Here is a 22,666-nt window from a genome sequence, read left to right as displayed (position 1 = left end):
CCACGGCTTGATTTCCATTTCCGATTCCAATGTGTTTGCTACAGTCGTCGTGTCGTTGTTCGATCTGAAATTGAAAGGCGAAGCACAGATGTTCAGGTCCCACGAAACCGATCAGTGCAGAAAGTTCGAACAGAAACCTGAGGGAAAAACTTTACAGAAAGTGTAACCCACAGACAACAAAACTCACCTAACGAACCGCACCTATAGAAGTTCGTTGATAGTGGCAATTTAGATACATCGATGTGTACTCTAGAAGACATTACTTTTGAACTTAGTTTCTATTTCCGCAGGTTGGGGGATTGGTTTACAAAATTGCATTTCGTACAGCAATGGACTTTAAACAGCTGTTTTACTTGATTATTTGATCAAGCTTGAGTTGAGACCAATGTTTGAGTCTGCTCGCAGTGACTGGCAAACTTTGCTTTCAATTTTATTCAGAGCAATTACATTAAATTCGAATGTCCTACCAAACCAGCCGCCACTGTTACACACTCCTCTCGAAATCCTAGCTGATATGATGTGAAACGAAGTCGAATACATAAAGCATCCGAGCATCCGAAAGAGCAAGAAATACGACGTGTGACTATGGCGCGATAGATTTAACCGCGCTCTGTCGCCCGCCAATGTTGTTCCGCTGTGCCGTGCCGTGACGAGTATAGGTACCTACTCGTATATTTGCGTTTCGGTTTAGAGCAATTCAAATTGTAAGCGTTATTATGATAATTTTGTGACGAATTGCGGTGTCCCGTAAACTTGTAGCAAACTCACAACGGCGCGCAAACAGTTGGCAGGCACACGGTACAGAGCAACCAAATTGACTTTACCTATTTTACAATAAATGGAACAATCAGTACCAGTACTTTCCACTTGCGTCGGAATATTCCGTCGTATCTACTTGCTGGCGATCAACAAGCTCGTCTTTGCTTCTGCGAGGGACTTTAAAAAGTTGCAATTCCAGATCAAAATTAAAAATTTGCAATGATTTTCCCCAAAAATCGTTCTTTTCTGTATCCATTTCTCGTCAGAAGTTGAAAATTGATTCTAAATTTCTCAATGTTTTAGTATTTTTTAGTATGTACTGCAAAGCTACTAGAACGCTTGTTTTTTTATGTTTTGTCAAGCTTCCAAAAAAATTGACTGATCTATTATGAACTAATAGAATCACGTAAAATCATTACCGACAGCAACCGAATAATACAACTTGATGCGAGTCTCTAATTTCCCACCATAAAAGTATTCTGCCACATACACCGACTGTAAAATATTACAACATATTTGGAGAACAGCGGCTAGAAAGTTTTTTCTCACCCGCCATATTCACCGGAACTAGTGCCGTCCAGCTACCATCCATTCCGGTCGATGCAATATGTGTTCATCGGAATACGCTTCGAAATCGCCGCTGATGATACTGGTGATTATAAATTAATTAGCTGAGCCCGAATGTTACGATCCTAAAAATATAAATGTCTGTTCAGAATTCAGAAAACTGCGGATACATTCCATTGGCCAGTGTTTGCGAAGATGTTTAATCTTTGTATTAGTTCTTTGAGTTCTTATATTGCATAATATAGCTCTAAGATGTTGTACATAGTCGAAAAGTGAAACAAATAGTTTGTATGGTCGTATTGTATTTTATTTAACTGAATAAAAACATTATCTCCACTGTGCTGATTCTATAGGCGGGCAATATGGCTTTTTTGTGTGAGGGACTCTGAACCGTCTATTGTCTGCCACAAACCGATTCATATGGTCGGTATTAAGTCAGACAGAACCGAGTGGTAAAATTCTGACTTCGAGAAAACTCATTCAAAGTTTGCATGCATCATCTTCTAACTCTGGCAGTTTGCAACATTTATGTAGTCTAATTAGAGCAAAATGTTGCTTAGAAGATTCTTGATCGTTTGCTATCATTAACTCATTTTTTAAAATTTTGCGACTTGGTCCGGTCTGATTTAACACCGACCATATGATATTGCAACAAGCAATCGAATTGAGCAGTCGAATCAAGCAACCGGATCAAGCAGTTGGGTCGAGCAGTCGAGTCGAACAGTCAAGTCGAGCAGTCAAATCGAGCAGTCTATTCGAGCTGTTAAATCAAGCTGTTCAGCAAGCAGTCCGGTCGAGCAGTTGAATCGAGTGGTCGAGTCGAGCAGTCAAGTCGAGCAGCTGAATCGAGTAGTCCAGTCGAGCAGTCGAACCGAATGGTTTAGTCAAGCAGTCGGGTCAAGCGATTAAGTCAAACAGTTGAGTCGAGCAGTTGAATCGAGTAGTCTAGTCGAGCAGTTGAGTCGAGCACTCGAATCCAACAGTTTAGTCAAGCAGTTGAGTCAAGCGATTCAGTCGAGCAGTTAAGTCGAGCAGTTGAATCGTCCAATCCGTCCAATCAGTTGAGTCAAGCAGTCGAATCGAACAGTTCAGTCGAGTAGTACAGTAAAGCAGTCCAGTCGAGCAATCAAATCGAGCAGTCTAATCCACCAGTCCAGTCGAGCAATCAAATCGAGCAGTCCAGCAGTCGACCGGTGAGGTGACTGAGAATACAACCCATTGCTACGAAAGCGTTAGTTACCAATAAGCCTCTTATGACGTCCTGTCCACTATGGGCCAGAAATTAAAATTTCGGGACAAAAATATTTGCGGTTAAACGGCATGTCTCAGCTCAATGTGGTCTTCGGCAACTTTTTGAATAAAAAATTGATGAATATTTTGAAGGGGTCGTCCAATATTTAAGCGTTACTTAAACAACAATTTAAGTAATAACTTTTTGAGTAAACTTTTTTTCACCTTTTTGGTTTCAAAATATTAAAGATAAACCAATTTCAAGTAATTTGAGTGAAGATATGAAACTTCTACCTTTTACCCATTTTCAGCAATATACCTTTGTTTATATACGGCCCCTCAAATCACATTTCTTCTTGTAACATGTTTAGCTCAACAGACAGCTCAATGTGATGTTCTAGAAAATAATTTGCACATAAAAGAGAAATATTTTTGCTGAAGACTGTTTTGCTTTATATGCATTAATTAATAAGATATAACTGATTTTAGGTTAAAAACCGTCTGATGAAAAATCCGAATATCTTAGCCATCTGCAAGTATTTGCAATTAGTTTGCATACCAATTTGTAGGGAATTATTAAAACTATCTGCCCAAATGTGTATTTCAGAGAATATCTGGGAATAACATGGCTGGGAATACCTGGGAATAGTACGGATTTTTTTTTTCATACATATTATAACTTAATAAATATGCGTCCTAGCGTCAAACAGTCTTCACAGAAAATATGAATTTCAACATACTGAATAACTTTGTAGAACATTTGAAAGCAATAAAATAATCGTGTGCAAAGTTATTGAGTGTAATTGATTTTTAAGTGCTCTTTTTTAACACAGCATTATATTTCGCAATCGGTAAGAGATAGATAGTTACTTTATTCGGCAAAGTTGCTTATTTTAGTATTTTCTGCAACTTTTGGAGAAAAAAAAACTTTTTTTTTAAATTATTTAAGAAAACAAAAGTTTGTATCACCCTAATAGGCGAATTCATGGTCACCCTAATAGTGCAGGAAGATGCACTATATTTTATTATTTTACTTCTCCGAAGACACCACCCTTGAAAAAATACACATTTTTCATCAGACGGTTTTTAACCTAAAAACAGATATATCTTATTAATTAATGTAGAAAAAGCAAAACAGTCTTCAGCAAAAATATTCCTCTTTTATGTGCAAAATGTTGTCTAGAATATCACATTGAGCTGTTTGTGGAAATAAACATGTCACAAAAAGAAATGTGAATTGAGGGGTCGTTTATAAACAAAGGTCTATTGCTGAAAATGGGTAAAAGGTAGAAGTTTGATATCTTCAGAAAAAATACTTGAAATTGGTTTATCTTTAATATTTTGAAACCAAAAAGGTGAAAATAAATTTACTCAAAAAGTTATTACTTAAATTGTTGTTAAAGTAACACCTAAATATTGGACGACCCCTTCAATAGATGCATCATTTTTTCATTTAAAAAGTTGTCGAAGACTGCATTGAGCTGAGACATGGCGTTTAACCGCAAATATATTAATCCCGAAATTTTAATTTCTGGCCCATAGTGCTGTCAGAGACCTGGTTTTCGGTACAGACTTAAGCCTCTTATAGATTATATAAAAATACAAAATATAAATAGATATAGTTATTACAGAATTGCAGTGAAAAGTTCTATCTTTTTCTTAGTTTATCTTGTAAAGAGGTTCTGTCTGTTGTCAACCACATTAGGCCGTATGAATAAAACAGTTTGCTTTGCTTTACCCGTGGTAATCTTATGGAAGAGTTTGCTCTAACTCTTTTATTCCTACGGCTTATTGAGCAAGGATGGGGACCCAGTCATCCGCTTTATCTGTTCTTACGGCTTAAGTTGATATCTTCAACCTAGCCTTCTCTAGAGTTGTGAGAAGGGAGCGTTGCGTTTTCGTAACGCTGGGAGAAAATGGGTTAAAGATATCGTGTGTATACTTTTCGGTTATTTAAAATGTTAAAAGTCGCAAAAATGCTCCTTTCAAAATTTGTTACTTTGAAAAACGATCAACTATGGGCGTAAGATGCTGGTTGTATAACATTGAACTTGTTTTGTTCTTACCATAGTCTGAGGCGATTAGCAGAGAAAAGAATTTTTTTAAACCTTCGTGTTGTAAAAATCTAGACTTCCTTCACGCAGGGATGGTCCGATCACTTTGACTCAATTTTGTTTCATTTGACAGTACCGCCTCAGCCGAGCCAAACTTGACATAGTTATATATGGGACATTTGTAGAACTAGTTATTATCTACAATTTTGCTGAAAAAAGTTTTGCTGTATCTTTTGTAGTTACGGAGCTACAATGCTAGTACCTCATTAGTAACTAAGTGAACGTTTATTTGCCGCTCGTGACAACAAGAAGATTAGAACCATCTCATGTCATTTGCAGCTGGCCATTCGTAACGACAAACAATTGAACAAACTTCTGATTAGAATTATCATTGCCCAAGGTGATGCATTGCCGAACAGAAACCGCTCTGCTACTAAGGAAAACCGAGAAGAAAGCCCAAATACGTAAAAGTTTCATCAATTTTCAAAACCGTTCTTTTCAAAATGAATACATTCGTATCTGAAAATTCCCTTTGCCCTACTGTAATGAATCGTAATGAAACTTTCAGAACGTATACCAGTAGTTGTCGTTAAACTATAGAACTGCGGTACGTTTGTTTTGCCCTTAGCGGTATTATTTGAATTATTTGAAAAACTCGTTAGGAAATTTATACCCTAGCGCCTATTTTCAACCTATTGCTACTATTTCTTCAGCCTAACTAAGTTATAGTGAAGGTTGGGGTTATGATGGTCATTTAATAAAAACACTACACTCAAAAAAATCGACACGTCACATCCACGTGAAAAATCATGTAAAATTCTGTACAGCAACTTACGTGAACTTCATGCACTAGTTCATGATATTGATGAATGAAATTGATAAAATTTACCGGGATTACACGTGAACTGGTTAGTGTCAGTGTGAGTTACCAACAATTCACGTGAATGTTACATGAAAAGTGTGATGGATGAGAATTAGGGTGATTTATATATTTTGGACAGCCGTTACGCGTACTCTATTGTTGGACTTTTACGGCAAAATCAAATGGAAAATGTCCAAAATTGCTGAACCGTAACGCTTGTCCAAAATACATAAATCACCCTACCTATGTTTTCACGTAAACTTGACGTGCTAATTTTTTTTAGTGTAGATTACTTTGTCGTCATCGTCGGCAGCATAGAGCCGGGAGCCGTAGCGTCGGCAGCATATATTCGCCTCGTGCTATTTCAAGCAGTCTTCTCTAGTCAACTCGATCTTGAGCGGTGAGCCACTCATCACCAATTTTCCAGTCGTCTCAAAAGTCACAAATCAGTCTGGAGTAGATTGCCTCCTCCGTTCCTAGCTATAACATCAAAACCATCTGCAAAGGCTAGAAGTTGGTTACCCTTGGTTAAAATGGTGCCTCTCGTTGCAATGCCCGCTCGTCGGATCATCCTAGACGTCACCTTGTCTCAACCCTCGCCGCGTCTCAAAGTGACTCGATAGTGTCCCTGGAATACGCACGAAACACATCACTCGGTCCAATGTTGCTTTGATTAGTCGCGTCAGTTTATCCGGAAAACCGCATTCGTGCATTATCCGCCATAGCTGGTCTTGATCAACTGTGTAGTATGCTGATTTGAAATCAATATGCCGCGATAGTTGCAGCCAAGGATGGTTCGATCACTTTGACTCAATTTTGATTCATTTGACAGTATCGTCTTAGCCGAGCAAAATTTGATAAAATAATATATGGGACATTTATAGAACTAGTTATTGTCTACAATTTTGCTGAATATAGTTTTGATGTATCTTTTGTATTTGCGGTTCTACAATGCTAGTATCTCTTTAGTAACTAAATGAACGTTCATTTAGTCAATAAAGAGTTACTAGCATTGTAGCGCCGTACCTACAAAAGATACAGCAAAACTTTATTCGGCAAAATTGTAGTAATAATAATTTGTTTTACAAATGTCTAATATATCACTTTGTCAAATTTTGCTCGGCTGAGGCGGTACTCTCAAATGAATCAAAATTGAGTCAGAGTGATCGAACCATCCCTGGCTTGCAGCAGTCGAGTCGATCACCAAACCACTCCTTCCACACATTCCTCCGGTAGGCTTCTCCTTTTCACAATTCTTGTAAATAATTCAGTGTAAAGCCGTTGCCAGCGTTTGTCGGCCATGCTTCTAAAGCTTTGCCGGAAGGTAGGCCTTACCAGCGGCTTTGTTGGTCTTCAGCAACCCGATTTCTCGTTTGACTTCTTGGAGACAGGCTTCTGCTGTGCTCTGCAAAAAATCTCAATTCTCGGCGTTTTACTGGCAGAGCACAGAAGACGAATTGATTTGCTCTCTCTCAGTCGGATGTTACCTTCTCCAACGCGACCAGCTTTGTTTTGCTTTTGCAGTGCTTTGCTGCTTTGCTCTGCCGGCAAGTGAGCATTAGTTTGGTTTCATCTTTCTTTTTCTGCCGGAGCGCTACCGAATGCATGCTCTCAAGGTCACGGAGTTAATCGTTCCAGTCCATATAATTGCCTATCGCATATTCTCTTTGGGTCACGGAGCGAATAGTCTTCTGTCTCCAGTGTGCGAAGAAAATACTAGTGCTGCTTCTGCGCAAGATGTGTGGTCGTAGGAGAAAACTGTATTCAGGCATCGTTCGGAGGGAGAGGAAACGGTTGAACAAAAAGCGAAAGTACTTGATCGTTGCGAGAAGCAGTCTGCTCTGCCTTTGCATGCATAAGATGAGCAAAATGAAGCCTGCTTGCAGATCAGGTGCTGGGACAATTCTATCTTCCATGGGCACTCCTAGATTGACTTTCTTTCCGCCTCCTTCTGCAACTTTGCCATTGAGGTGTTCATCGATGCAGTGTTGAGAAATTCATAGCAGCAAAACACTCATTGAGATTTCAGTCACACGAAATTTCAACCATGATCACATGCGCCCAACTCACGTATGAATTTCTCTCGCTATCATATGTGCTATCTCTATTGCTAGGCAATGTGAACGAAATTCCGCTGTGAGCATTTTGCTTCTTTCTTCCACAGGTTCTGCTGGCCAGCATGTACTTTGTTTTAGACGTATTTATCATTAACCCAATCTTTTCTGCTTCGCGCGTTAGTCTGGTGTACTGTTCAGCCACCGCCACAGATATTCTGCCGATAATATTCATGTCATCGGCAAAGCAGACGAATTGACTAGATTTGTTGAATATCGTGCCCCGCGTGTTGATATCCGCACGGTTTATAACACCTTGTAGCGCGATGTTGAACAGCAGGCATGAAAGATCATCACCTTGACGAAGCCCTCTGTGTGATTCGAATGAACTTGACAATCCACCCGAAATCCGAACACTGCACTGCACACTAGAAAGTAAAAAGCTTTATAAGAATTAGGTAAACATGCAATTAAAATACTTGTTTAAGTTTAACTTTGCGATTTATTTAGTGATTCATTCTCTCACGCTCACTGACAGCTACTACGTATCGCGAGAGAGAATGCCTATGCAGTTCAATAACGAATTTGTATGAATGTGTGCATAGCTCCGGGCAGCAGTTGAACCAATGAATGCAGAATGTGATCAAGCGGGAAGAAATTTGTGTGAGTTTTGTGCTTCTTACGATGGAAACAGAAAAAAATCAATCGTGAGTTTTTCTGCATAGTTTCAGGTTAGTGAGACTTAGAAAATCGCCATCTGAAACAAATAATCTAGCAACAATGCAGCTGCGAATGTCAGTGTTGCCTCACGCACAGAGTGTTCTGTGATCAATAGACATCTGGATTAAATAACTTTTATAAAATCTAGATATGTATTTGCTTTTCATGATTATTTTACTACAGTTAATGGATATACCGTAAATAGTTATACTGCTGTTGTCTGTTATTTTAATTAGAGATTTTGAGTTTCACGATGCTAAAAAAAAAGCAAAGCCTAGGTGCTACATTTCGTTATTGAAACTTGACCTGTTTTTATACGACAGACTTCGCAGCCAGCTGTTAGAGTACAGGGCTATTGCAGGGCCAGTTGCTATGATCCTATTGACTCTAACAGCCTCTCCCAGCCGAGATTCAAACAGACGACGACTGGCTTATTAGGCCAGGCGTTATACCCCGAAGCCACCTGGGAGGGGATTTCACGATGCTACATATAATAATAACATACTCAAGGAACCTTTTTCTGAAGCTTTTATTTCGAATAATTCATGAAAAGCTGCTAAAAATTTAGAAAAATCTGCTCAAAAAATGTTCTCGGTTTGAGATGGCGTCTCTCTATCTATTACAGGTTCTCTAGTTGTTACTCTTTTGCATGCTCCGATTATAATCCATGTTTTGACAAGTATCCTGTTCGATTGGACTTACTTTTGACAACTGATTCTGTTCGATTGGAATTTTCGGTTTAAGATGGCGACTCTCTAAGGTTCTTTAGTTCAGTAGCCTTTCAGTAGTTAGTAGCCTTTAAAACCTGACCATTTTTCGGGTTAGATTTTTTGGGATAAACCCCTATTTCCGCTACCTTTCAGAAAGACGTAGGGTATGTTGCTGCTTCATAGTAATTTTTTTTGTATGCCAGAAGGGCATTGGGTTAAAAGGCCACTGCGACAGTCTTAATGATCGTCTTTTGTGGCAGGCCCCGATTGCTGTACACAGTTTACGGATCGCTCATACCCATTGATGGAGTTGAGCGGAATAGTTGTAATCCTGTGCCCCAATTCGGTACTACATGGTTTATAAAGCCAATAACCGTTTTGGGATTTAGGCTCCATACCTGATATGGAGTAAGAAGGAAACTTCCTAAGAAGTTGTGCCTTGATAATGCAAGAGCTCCGCAATAGCAGAGCAGATGCGCTGAACTTTCAGGTTCAGAGTTACAAAAGCGGCAGGTGTCAGATGATACCTTGCCGATATTCTTTAAATGATAAAGAGCGGGGCTGTGTCCTGTTAGGAGTCCCGTGATCGTGCGTAGTTCACTACGAGTTAAATGGAGTAGTTTTTTAGCTACTGCAGGGTTTGGGTAGATAAACTGTTTAGCTTGTCTACAACCCTGTGTTTGATTCCAACGGGATGCTATTTCTAGCTTTTCCCATGTCATCAGTTCGCCTTTCACGGCGGATGTGGAGGTGCCCAGAAACGGTTCAGGACCAATAAATTGCTGAGCTGATCCTTGTCTTGCTAGGTTGTCAGCAAATTCATTGCCCTCGATTCCGCAGTGACCGGGCACCCAAAGTAATAAAACTTTGTTTTGGCGGGAGAGTTCCCTCAATGCTGTGCTGCACTCCCAAACTAGTTTGGATACGCATTTGGCGGACTTGAGAGCCAGTAGTGCTGCTTGGCTGTCCGTGAAGATACCGATTTTCGCATGCCTGTACTTTCGTTTCAAGCATATTGTCGCACAGATGTATATGGCATATACTTCTGCTTGAAAAACGGTGGGCCACTTTCCTAATGAGATAGTTTCCCTGATGCCGGGTCCGTAGACTCCGGAGCCTGTGCAGGCCCCGATTTTTGAACCATCTGTAAAAAAACAGATAGTTCCAGATGGAAGATCTGGCCCTCCATTATTCCACATTGAGCGATCTGTTTCAATCACCTCATATGGAACGTCCATATTGGGCCTGGCTTCCATGCAGTCAGAGACTGAAGTTACTAAGGGTGTCAGATTGAATTCCCGAAGTATGCGAAGATGACCGATTTGGTCACCTTCGAGTATGGTTTTACTCCTTTGCAACCGTAGTGCGCCGAGCTCTGCTTCCTTCTTCACATGAAGATGCAAAGGCAGTAAGCATAGCATTGCCTCCATGGCTGCAGTAGGTGTTGTACGCATGGCACTGGTAACTGTAAGACAGGCCAGGCGCTGAACTTTGTTTAGTTTGGCTTGGGCTGTCACCTCGTTCACCTTTGGCCACCATACGACTGCAGCATAGGTTATCCTAGGCCGTGCAATAGTAGTATACGACCAGAAGGCTAGTTGAGGTTTCAATTCATAGTAATTACCTTCATAGTAATTACCTATTCCCGTCCTATCCAACACAAATTATTAAAAATATCAGCATTTTATGACCCACAATGCACTATGGGTCAGAAATTGAAATTTCGGGACAAATATGTTTGCGGTTAAACGGCGTGCTCAATGTAGTCTTCGGCAACTTTTTGAGTGAAAAAATGATGCATCTTTTGAAGGGGTTTTCCAATATTTACGTGTTACTTTAACAACAATTTAAGTAATAACTTTTTGAGTAAATTTTTTTTCACCTTTTTGGTTTCAGAATATCAAAGAGAAACCAATTTCACATTTCTTCTTGTAACATGTTTATTTCAACAGGCAGCTCAATGTGATGTTCTAGACAACATTTTGCACATTAAAGAGGAATATTTTTGCTGGAGACGGTTTCGCTTTTTCTGCATTAGTTAATAAGATATAACTGTTTTTAGGCTAAAAACCGTTTGATGAAAAATGTGTCTTCGGAGAAGTAAAATAATAAAATATAGCGCATCTTCGTGCACTATTAGGGTGACCATGAATTCACCTATTAGGGTGATACAAACTTTTGTTTTCTTAAATAATTAAAAAAAAAAGTTTTTTCTCCAAAAGTTGCTGAAAACACTCAAATAAGCAACTTTGCTGAATAAAGTAACTATCTATCTCTTACCGGTTACGAAATATAATGATGTGTTAAAAAAGAGCATTTAAAAATCAATTACACTCAATAACTTTGCACACGATTATTTTATTGCTTACAAATGTTATACAAAGTTATTTAGTATGTTGAAATACATATATTTTCTGTGAAGACTGTTTGACGCTAGGACGCATATTTATTAAGTTACTAGCTGACCCGACAAACTTCGTATTGCCACAAATTAACCTGTGTTGTACATAAATAATGAATCTCGGATGATCTTTGTCACAATCTCGAGTTTTGCAAGCCCCCCAGTGGGCGGCGCTTCCGACGGCGGGTCACCGGCAACACTCGCGACCGTCTCGTCCTGAATGATCTAGTGTTACTATAGATAGTTTTTGTGGTCTTGTATTGACTAATGTTTTATGGAAGAGTCTCGAATTTCTCGAGTTCGATTAGTTTTTGAGTTTCGCAAAAATTTTTGTTTTATTTGTATGAGAGTCCATACCCAAGTAACAATTCCAAGTTTTATTACGTTTGTATAGCGGTTTTCATGACCAATTTCATAAAACCGCTAATAAAACTATGAGCTCCACCAGAACTTTCTGATGACCGCTATAAAACTGCTTTCTGACCAAGTGGCCCACGCCTCAGAATGTTTTCATAACCGCTATAAGAATCAGGCTATAAACTCAAGTAGTCGTATCACGCTCTGCTAAAAGCAGCAATAAAACCGATTAAGCTTTCGCTACTTGACAGCCATCGCCATAATTTAAAAAAGCTTTTCGCTTTTTGCTTTTCGCTTTATGCTTTTCGCTTTTTGCTTTTCGCTTTACTTGCAAACGCCAGATAAGTTCGGTAGCTTTGTCAACTTGAAAATATATCCGTGAGCAGAAAAGTTTTAGTTTTACTGACAGATCATTCTGAACGATTTGGTTTATAGCTACCAGAATAAAATATCCCATAGAATATTTATTAATTTTAAGCAATTTCGTTGGTTTGCACTATGTGCGCATTTAATTTCATCGTGCATTTTGATATGATAGGTCGATAAAATCAGCGCGCCACTGAAATTTTGCAATTTTCGAAAACTTGTTGTTTTAACAAATTGAAAATATTCAGTTAGTCAATCTCAATTTCTAGCAAAATCATTTTAGTTGCTTCCTCTGACAGGAAAACCGATTGATAATGACCTTCTTTCTGCAAAATACTTTGCTTTGATGAATTGTTGTTTGCGAGCTAAAACAAAATACTAGAATATGGCAATATGGCTTCGCATAAAAAAATGATTTTGGTGTTGAACTTTGGTATTCTTCATAATAGCAGCAAAAAAACTGTTTGGTTAGAGTGGTACCATTTTAATAGCTCTATAAAACTAACAGATTTATTGCGGTTTGACAAGTAACCGTGATAAGATCAATTTTGATTGGTGCGCCATTTTGTGTTGCTACGCCACACTTATGGTAAGTTTATAGCAGACGTGGTGCAGCCAACAAGTTTTAACGTGGTAATATAAGCAACCACAATAAATTCGCTTTATTAACAGTTTTATTATGGTTTTCTAGCTAGCTATAAGTGTGTTTGGACTCGTATCCTCTTGGTATTGCGCAATACCACCATAAATCCAGTGGTAATGATTCATACCGCAAAAAAACCTTTATAAAATTCAAGTAAAACCAAGTAGCTTTGAATTGTTACTTGGGATATCCCCCTACCACAGGTGTGAGAGGTCTCTAACTATCGTAAAATAAATTCAAGACTCCAAAATCTCCCACATGCCAAATTTGGTTCCATTTGCTTGATTAGTTCTCAAGTTATAAGGAAATTTGAATTTCATTTGTATGGGAGCTCCCCTCTTAAAAGGGGAAGGGGTCGTAATTCACCATAGAAAAAATTTCTGCCATCTAAAACTCCCACATGCCAAATTTGGTTCCATTTGCTTGATTAGTTCTCGAGTTATGAGGAAATTTTTATTTCATTTGTATGGAAGCCCACCCTCTTAAAGGGGAGATGGGCCATAACTCGCTTTCTAAAGAAGAGAGGGGTCTCAATTCACCATAGAAAAAAATCTTGCGTCCACAACCACTTATATGTCAAATTTGGTTCCATTTGCTTGATTAGTTCTCGAGTTATGAGGAAATTTGTTTTTCATTTGTATAGGAGCCCCCCCCCCCCCCCCCCTCTTAAAGTGGGGAAATCCATAGAAAATATTCTTGCCTACAAAAACACCCACATGATAAATTTGGTTCCATTTGCTTGATTAGTTCTAGAGTTATGAGGAAATTTGTATTTCGTTTGTATGAGAGCGCCCCCTCTTAAAAAGGTAAGGGGTTCTAATTCATCATAGAAAAAATGGTTGCCTCCAAAAACACCCACATGCCAAATATGGTTCCATTTGCTTGATTAGTTCTCGAATTATGAGGAAATTTGTATTTCATTTGTGTAGAAGCACCCCCTATTAAAGTTGGGAGGGGTCCTAATTCATCATAGAAAATATTTTTGCCTCCAGAAACCTCCACATGCCAAATTTGGTTCCATTTTCTTGATTAGTTCTCGAGTTATGAGGAAATTTGTATTTCGTTTGTATAGGAGCCCCCCCTCTTAAAGTTGGGAGGGGTCCTAATTCATCATAGAAAATATTCTTGCCCTCGAAAACTTGGTTTCATTTGCTTGATTAGCTCTCGAGCTATGAGGAAATTTGTATTTCATTTGTATAGGAGCCCCCCCTCCTAAAGTGAGGAGGGGTCCCAGTTCATCATAGAAAAATTTTTGTCTCCAAAAACACCCACGTGTCAAATTTGGTTCCATTTGCTTGATTAGTTCTCGAGTTATGAGGAAATTTGTATTTCGTTTGTATAGGAGCCCCCCCTCTTAAAGTGGGGAGGGGTTCTAATTCAGCATAGAAAATATTCATGCCCTAGAAAACTTTCACATACCAAATTTGGTTCCATTTGCTTGATTAATTCTCGAGTTATGAGGAAATTTGCATTTCATTTGAATAGGAGCCCCCTTCCTAAACTGGGGAGGGGTCCCAATTCATCATAGAAAAAAATTTTGTCTCCAAAAACACCCACGTGCCAAATTTTGTTCCATTTGCTTGATTAGTTCTCGAGTTATGAGGAAATTTGTATTTCGTTTGTATAGGAGCCCCCCTCTTAAAGTTGGGAGGGGTCCTAATTCACCATAGAAAATATTCTTGCCCTCGAAAACTTGGTTTCATTTGCTTGATTAGCTCTCGAGCTATGAGGAAACGTATTTCATTTGTATAGGAGCCCCCCCTCCTAAAGTGAGGAGGGGTCCCAGTTCATCATAGAAAAATTTTTGTCTCCAAAAACACCCACGTGTCAAATTTGGTTCCATTTGCTTGATTAGTTCTCGAGTTATGAGGAAATTTGTATTTCGTTTGTATAGGAGCCCCCCCTCTTAAAGTTGGGAGGGGTCCTAATTCACCATAGAAAATATTCTTGCCCTCGAAAACTTGGTTTCATTTGCTTGATTAGCTCTCGAGCTATGAGGAAATTTGTATTTCATTTGTATAGGAGCCCCCCCTCCTAAAGTGAGGAGGGTTCCCAGTTCATCATAGAAAATATTTTTGCCTCCAGAAACCTCCACATGCCAAATTTGGTTCCATTTTCTTGATTAGTTCTCGAGTTATGAGGAAATTTGTATTTCGTTTGTATAGGAGCCCCCCTCTTAAAGTTGGGAGGGGTCCTAATTCACCATAGAAAATATTCTTGCCCTCGAAAACTTGGTTTCATTTGCTTGATTAGCTCTCGAGCTATGAGGAAATTTGTATTTCATTTGTATAGGAGCCCCCCCTCCTAAAGTGAGGAGGGGTCCCAGTTCATCATAGAAAAATTTTTGTCTCCAAAAACACCCACGTGTCAAATTTGGTTCCATTTGCTTGATTAGTTCTCGAGTTATGAGGAAATTTGTATTTCGTTTGTATAGGAGCCCCCCCTCTTAAAGTGGGGAGGGGTTCTAATTCAGCATAGAAAATATTCATGCCCTAGAAAACTTTCACATACCAAATTTGGTTCCATTTGCTTGATTAATTCTCGAGTTATGAGGAAATTTGCATTTCATTTGAATAGGAGCCCCCTTCCTAAACTGGGGAGGGGTCCCAATTCATCATAGAAAAAAATTTTGTCTCCAAAAACACCCACGTGCCAAGTTTTGTTCCATTTGCTTGATTAGTTCTCGAGTTATGAGGAAATTTGTATTTCGTTTGTATAGGAACCCCCCCCTCTTAAAGTGGGGAGGGGTCCTCATTTACCATAGAAAATATTCTTGCCCTCGAAAACTTTCACATGCCAAATTTTGTTCCATTTGCTTGATTAGTTCTTCAGTTATGAGGAAATTTGTATTTCATGTGTATAGGACCCCCCCTCCTAAAACGGAGAGGGGTCCCAATTCATCATAGAAAAAAAAATTTCTCCAAAAACACCCACATGCCAAATTTGGTTCCATTTGCTTAATTACTTCTCGAGTTATGAGGAAATTTGTATGGAAGCCCCCCCTTTTAAAGAGGAGAGGAGTTATAATTCCCCTTATAAAGAGGGGAGGGGTCTCAATTTACCATAGAATAAATTCTTGTCACCGAAAACACCCACATGCCAAATTTTGTTCTATTTGCTTGATTAGTTGTCGAGTTATGCAGAAATTTGTGTTTCAATTGTATGGGAGCCCCCCCTCTTAGGCGACATCCATTTAGTACGTCACGCAAATTTTGACCAAAATCAACCCCCCCTCCCCCCTTTGTCACATTTCGTCACACATTCGTGACCCCCCCTGATAAAGTACGTCACGTCACGGCAATCCCCCCCCACCCCTTCACAACAACAAAAATTAAATATTCATTCCAACCTTTTTATTTAAAGCTATCAAATGAATTTCAGCAAATAAAAAAAAAGGAAAATTTTCGAGCTTATAAGTCATCGATTCGCGGATTTTGAAGATGATCTTCAATTGCTGCAATCGGATATGCTTCAGAAGTCGCTGAAGTGCCGTCGATTAATGTTTAGCGCATATCTACGCCCTTTACATTCATCCACTCAAATTCGTCTGATCTAGTTGAAAGAATCAGGACTTCCAGCTGACGTCTTGCAGCAACACGCCTTGGAAGAACTTTTCTGAGGGACTTTGTCATTTTGTGTATTTCTTCAATCGTGTAATCATTCAACACTACCTTAGATGCGAAATTTAATCCGCAAGTGGCTTAAACCCTATCTTTCAGAGAGCTTTTGAGTGAGGGGCAGTATAAATTATACCGAAAAACTTTAAAAGCAGCCGTGGAACTTCGGTATGAGTTTATGTTCATCGATTGAGTTCAGCACGAATATCAAGGGAAAACATTGCCGTGGGTCTCTGGTAGCATCCCGTAACCCTTCAGGAGTTTGCGCGACTGCTATTTGCGGTTGCAAAAATCTTTTAGGCAGGGCGGTACTCAAGCAGCTCTTTAGCGGTGTACTGCATATTCTGTAAAGCCTTAATGGAGAGTTCATACTACATAGAATAAATGAGTCCTGTTCACACATATATGTTCAAAAAAGTGTTCATTCAAAAAATTTAACTATTTGTTTTAAAATCTATCAGTACGTTAATTTTATAGAAGCTTTCAATAGTTGTATCTTAAAATGAAGGCTAAATTATAATTTCCCGAATAAATTTTCCATTTGATTTTTTTTTCATGTGACGTCACATAACTTCATACCCCCCCTCCCCCCTACGTCACAAATCGTCACGATTAGGTCAACCCCCCCTCTCCCCTATAAGCGTGACGTACTTTATGGATGCCCCCTTAGTGGGGGGAGGGGTTTCTAACCATCACTAAAACCTTTCCCGGGCCCAAAAAACCTCTACATGCATTTTTTCATGCCGATTGGTTCAGTAGTTTTCGATTCTATAAGGAACATACGGACAGACAGACAGACAGACAGAAATCCTTCTTTATAGGTATAGATAAAATTTATGAAAAAAAAATCGGAGCCGCATTCCCAGTCATGGTATTCCCAGGTATTCTCTGAAATACACATTTGGGCAGATAGCTTTAATAATTCCCTACAAATTGGTATGCAAACTAATTGCAGATACTTGCAGATGGCTAAGATATTCGGATTTTCCATCAGACGGTTTTTAACCTAAAATCAGTTATATTTTATTAACTAATGCATATAAAGCTAAACAGTCTTCGGCAAAAATATTCCTCTTTTATGTGCAAAATATTTTCTAGAACATCACATTGAGCTGTCCGTTGAAATAAACATGTTACAAGAAGAAATGTGATTTGAGGGGTCGTTTATAAACAAAGGTCTATGCTGAAAATGGGTAAAAGGTAGAAGTTTGATTTTTTCACAAAAATTACTTTAAATTTGTTTATCTTTAATATTTTGAAACCAAAAAGGTAAAAAAAAGTTTACTCAAAAAGTTATTACTTAAATTGTTGTTTAAGTAACGCTTAAATATTGGACGACCCCTTCAAAATATGCATCAATTTTTTATTCAAAAAGGTGCCGAAGGCTACATTGAGCTGAGACATGCTGTTTAACCGCAAATATTTTTGTCCCGAAATTTTAATTTCTGGCCCATAGTGCAATGCAAAATTAGTTATTCCCTAATATTTTATTTTGTTGTCTATCATACGCGATCAATCAAAGTGAGCTATTAAAATATCTATTAAAATGCTTTTTATCATTAAAGAAGTCCTACCAGGCAAATTTCCTACGTTTTTTCGTGCGACGAAGAAGGAAATATCGACTAATCGTTTTTATTTCCGTCATTCATAAATGAAAATAACTCAGGCAAGGCATTGTCGTGATTCAGCAGCTAGGAAAACCTGATACCTGACGTGCAGAAATTTTGCAAAATAACATTTGTCATGCCGTCCTACACAAATACATGTGCGATAGCTTCGTAAACATTATCATTATTTTTAGTTCGGACGATGAAATATTTTGACGGACGGATTCTAAAACGGTACGACGAATTTAAGAAATAAAGTCAGTTGCGTAATTTCAATAATATGCTTTGATAATCGCTTTTCAGTGATTTCAAAGTTCACGGATCGGAAGATAAGTGTGTGTGTTTGTCAAATTAGCACAAGAACTTTTGGAGTATTCATTAAATCCATCCAACAAATGATGAAAATTAGAATAACTTTACTTACTACGACGGAAATTAGAAAAAACCCTAGTTCTATATCAGAAAACCATGTGCATCCATGAACAAACGTAATGCTAATTAACTGGTCAAGCATATTTCAGCCGCAGCTGCAATCTTGAATTGCCTGTTAGTATTTCGAATCTCTTGCAAGAGTAAGGGATTATTATTTGTTAACGCTCCCGTAATGAAGATTGGCAAAATTATCAATGATCCTAGCCTAATTGTCAAGAACCTGCTTGACTTTGGAATTTATCGTTTTTAAGATTCTGATTTTCACTCGTTAAACATAGTAAACTGCAAGTATTTGAATAGAATGTCTCTGGACGAGGAGAACAAAGTGTAAAACCCATTGGATCCATTTCGGGCAACTGACCAGATTGAAAATTATTGCATCTCAAACTATTAGAAAAATCAACTACCAGAAGTGTCAAAAGAAACCCCGCACGACGATATTCAGATTCTGCTGAACAATTTCAAACTTTTCAGCAGTTTTAAAAAAATTCTAGCAATTTGCAGGATCCCCAACGATATCGGTCACTATTCATTCATACCACAACGTTCAGCACCCTATCACTGTGCATCGTAGGTATAGGTACATATCAAACGATCAAATCAGATGAAATCCGTTCCAATTTTCTCGCCAATCAACTCGTCGAAAGGGGACTCGCTGCCGTCGGCAGAAAAGCTTAATTATTGATCCATGTTAATTAAGTTCCCCTTTGTCGACCGGTCGGTCACCGACTACTGCTTCTGGCAGGCAGGCAGGCAGGCAGACACGCAGGTTAGCTCATTATGCGCCAACTGCGTTCAATTATGACGTATGAATGTCTATCTGTTTGTCTGTCTGTCTGTCTGTCTGTCTGTCCGTCTATCGACCGACACTCTTCTATTAGTCGGATTCGCTTGTCACCGATGAAAGAGACATGGACGAGTCAATTCCAGTCCAGCTACTCGTCGAAGCTTAGGCGTTGATTCCGGTCCGGTGCTGGTGAGTTCACAGCATGCGTGCAACCATCAAACAAGAACTAGGTATTGTCAGCGCGGGTTCGTATTGTGCGGCCGGATGCCGGACCGAGAGACGTGTCAACCCGGGGTGGCCCAGGATGTCACGGGTCTCCACGCGTGCCGACGGGTAACTAGGTGTAGGTCGCTTCGGGCGAGCGATTCTGTTTTATAATTAAATCGTTTGCGAATCGGGCCTGGGGTCTGATTGTTCATGAATCACAAACCGGCACTTGATTTGATGAAAGAGTTATGCAGTGCTACTGACAGAACGGAACGCGCGGCATGATGACATGAATGCGTCGGAATAGATTGGTGAACCGCGTGAATCGTTCGTGCATGTTTTACTGCATCTGGTGTCTGATTGTGATCATGTGAAGGTCATGAAACAGAATAGAGATTGCTTCCGATTCTTTTAGCTAGAACGTACCTAATGATCTAGATTTATTCTTTTAAACTTTAGCGTGTATGCGCTCAGTCGGTTCGTACCGTACGGAATCACGTTGCAAATCCGCTCAAATATCAGAAGGCACCCCACATCCACCGAGCTGAGCCGCAACAAGCCGTGATTAGTCTGTTGCGCTGCCATTATCAGACGTTTTATCGCGCCGTTTGCGGTGCGAATTGAGTTTCATGTACAATTTCCGGCCTTCCGTCTATTTTGATAGCAATAAAACGATGAAATACTTTAGTCATTTCGCAGGTCCAGTACTGCTGTCGCTGTTGGTATTGCAGTTTATGCGGTTCATCCGCACTGGTTTTCTGACGGTGGGTGTGAGTAGCAATAGTGTCCATTTGTGGATGTATGTAAATATTAAGGTAGCAATTTGCATTTATGTACTGCATCGAATTTCTTGGAATTTCAATAGTAGTGATATCTAATCGCTATTAAGTTTAGCTCTTATCACCTTTCCGGTAAAACCTTTGGTTAATAGTCGATGATGCATATTTATTTATTTTAGAGGTGCTTCCCAGATTGTCTTACTGATGCAGAGCAATGTATAAGAGTATAAATGAAAACAATTAGCTGTTTGACAATCCACAGTTGAGTCGTACTCATCACTTGATACTGTGCCAAATATTAAACTGCACAGTTCACACTTCAGCAGCAGACAGTGAATGAACTATTTTTACCCAACATTCGAGTTGAAAATTTTAGTAATCAATCCCACGTTACGGCGCTAATGCTAAAATTGACAGAAATCTTATAATAAATTGCTCACTGACTCAGCTTACGCATTTCATTCATAAATTTTTCTTCTAAATCATATTTATAGCGAGGAAACGGGGACCGTCTCGACGGTCAACGACCAACATTTCGAGCAAATAAATATTCAAATAAATAAAAGATCACACGCTAGTACACTGGTTCACAGTTACTCACATTCTGCTTCCACCGTAAAAGATTGATTTAATTAATAGCTGCAAGGAACAGTTTGGGCCAGACTCATCAGCCTGAAACACTCTAATTTCCTGCTTAGCCTCTAATGATCATGCAAACACTTTGCGCTATTTTCAGTCCACCCGAAGTGCACCCCGGAGGAGGAGCCGAGTTTTATCGGCATCTTTGCCATCATCAGGCACCGGTGTCACGTTCGCGGTAGGATGAGTTTTTTCTCGCTTTGCGGTGTCTATGACCACTTAACCTCCGCCGGGGCCGCACCGGCCGACCGACCGACCACCGAACTTGCGCACAGGTTCGGGAAGTCTTGGGAAAAATTTTCGGATCAGACGTACACAAACAGAAGAAATTGGAGGACGTGTGAACAACATCCAGCTCGCGTGAAGGAGCGCTAGGTTTCTGACCCGGCTTTCGCACTTCCCCGCAGCTCGTACGTGTTCCCTTCGGTTGGCACCGTCCACCGTCTTTACTTGAGTTGAGACACAGGCTGCTTCCTGTACCGCCAATAATATCCCTATGCGCCGGAATGGTGTAGTGCATATCGTACGAACATTGGACCACTCCGAAAGTGAAGAAGCTAGTACTCTCCAAGCACGTTTTCCACGTCATACCACGTACCACTCGTCGTCGTGTGATAGTTGTTGCCGAACTTTCATATTGCGCCAGCCATTTAAATTTTGGTTAAGCCCATTTCTCATACTTACGAGTGTGCAGAATATTTATAGTTTCGATCAGATAAATGCAACGAGAAATGTTTAATTCGAGACATGCCGAACGGGCCCAGAGTGACACGGAAGAAGAAAAACTAGATACGGATATTGGGACAAGCCATCACATCAGCGACGATGCTAGGCTAAATTGGAGTTTCACTTAAGACGCCGGCCGCCGGAAGGAGGTGCTTTGAATATTCGTGCTCTGGAAGGTTTGCACGTTGTTCAGTATGTTGCTGTAACTAGAATAAATTTAGTTTTTTGCAATTTATCTTATTAAATTTACAAAGGAAGTGAATATACTAGATGCATGATAACGGTCTGAAGAGAAAATCATGATATAGTACCGACTATTAATAAATGAATTGCACAAAAAACGTGACTGTGACGTAGTTTAATAAACAGACTATGAATTCTGTAGTACATACTCTTCGTCCATAATTGAAGATTATTGGCTTTCTGTCGGTCCAATGCAACGATTTAGAACTCACATTGACCTAATAGTGTTACCATTTACCACCACCAGCTGTTCTAACCTCAACATTGATCAAACCACGCAACCAATGCTGCTATTTAGTACACACTGAGTAGGTACACCTCATTGCATAGTACGAGTTCATCGACTGTGGTTACCTCTACAACCTACTTATTTCTGTCTGCCGCCATGAGTAGAAGCATTGTGTACATTATTTCGAACCCAGTACCCTTTATGGGTACCGTTATTGTTAGCCGGAGCAATAATCCATTAAGATTACGATAATGGCTGTTGAAAAGAATATAAGGCAGTGATGTTTTGTGTACTACCTTCCTCACCAGTAGGTACGGACCACGAGGGAATAATATTGAGCGCACTAGGAAACGATGAAATTAGACCGAACAACTGGATAGTAAATCTACCACAGTGATTTTGATACACAGAATTGCCCAAGGACGCTTGATTTAGAGATATACAATTAACTGGAGGAAACGTTTATGGACAATTCCGGCAGAATCCAGGTGACTTAATTAAGGCAAACTTTTCTGTTGACATGGTTTAGTCTCTCAGACAGTGATTAATGGATAGAGTGTTGAAAAATCCTGGTTCGATGATGAGCAGTGGCTTCATATCTGATAAACTGAAACATCGCTATCATAACCCAAGCAGCAATTTAAGTTTTATTACTCTAGTGGTTTTCATGACCAATG

General features: G+C 39.4%; 2 protein-coding genes across 3 annotated transcripts in view; one reads left to right on the top strand and one right to left on the bottom strand.

The window, feature by feature from the left end:
- Window positions 1-20,164, bottom strand: part of LOC128739389 (serine proteinase stubble-like) — a 116,231-nt gene extending 96,067 nt beyond the window's left edge. The window contains exon 1 of the mRNA XM_053834871.1: window positions 20,057-20,164. Coding sequence (XP_053690846.1) covers window positions 20,057-20,164 — 108 coding nt within the window. The remainder of the gene's footprint in view (window positions 1-20,056) is intronic.
- Window positions 1-22,666, top strand: part of LOC128744687 (galactosylgalactosylxylosylprotein 3-beta-glucuronosyltransferase P) — a 138,811-nt gene that overhangs the window by 81,783 nt on the left and 34,362 nt on the right. The window lies entirely within an intron of this gene.

This window comes from Sabethes cyaneus, chromosome 3, assembly GCF_943734655.1.
Source record: "Sabethes cyaneus chromosome 3, idSabCyanKW18_F2, whole genome shotgun sequence".
Taxonomy (NCBI): Eukaryota; Metazoa; Arthropoda; class Insecta; order Diptera; family Culicidae; genus Sabethes; species Sabethes cyaneus.
This window is presented reverse-complemented; position numbering and strand designations above follow the sequence as displayed.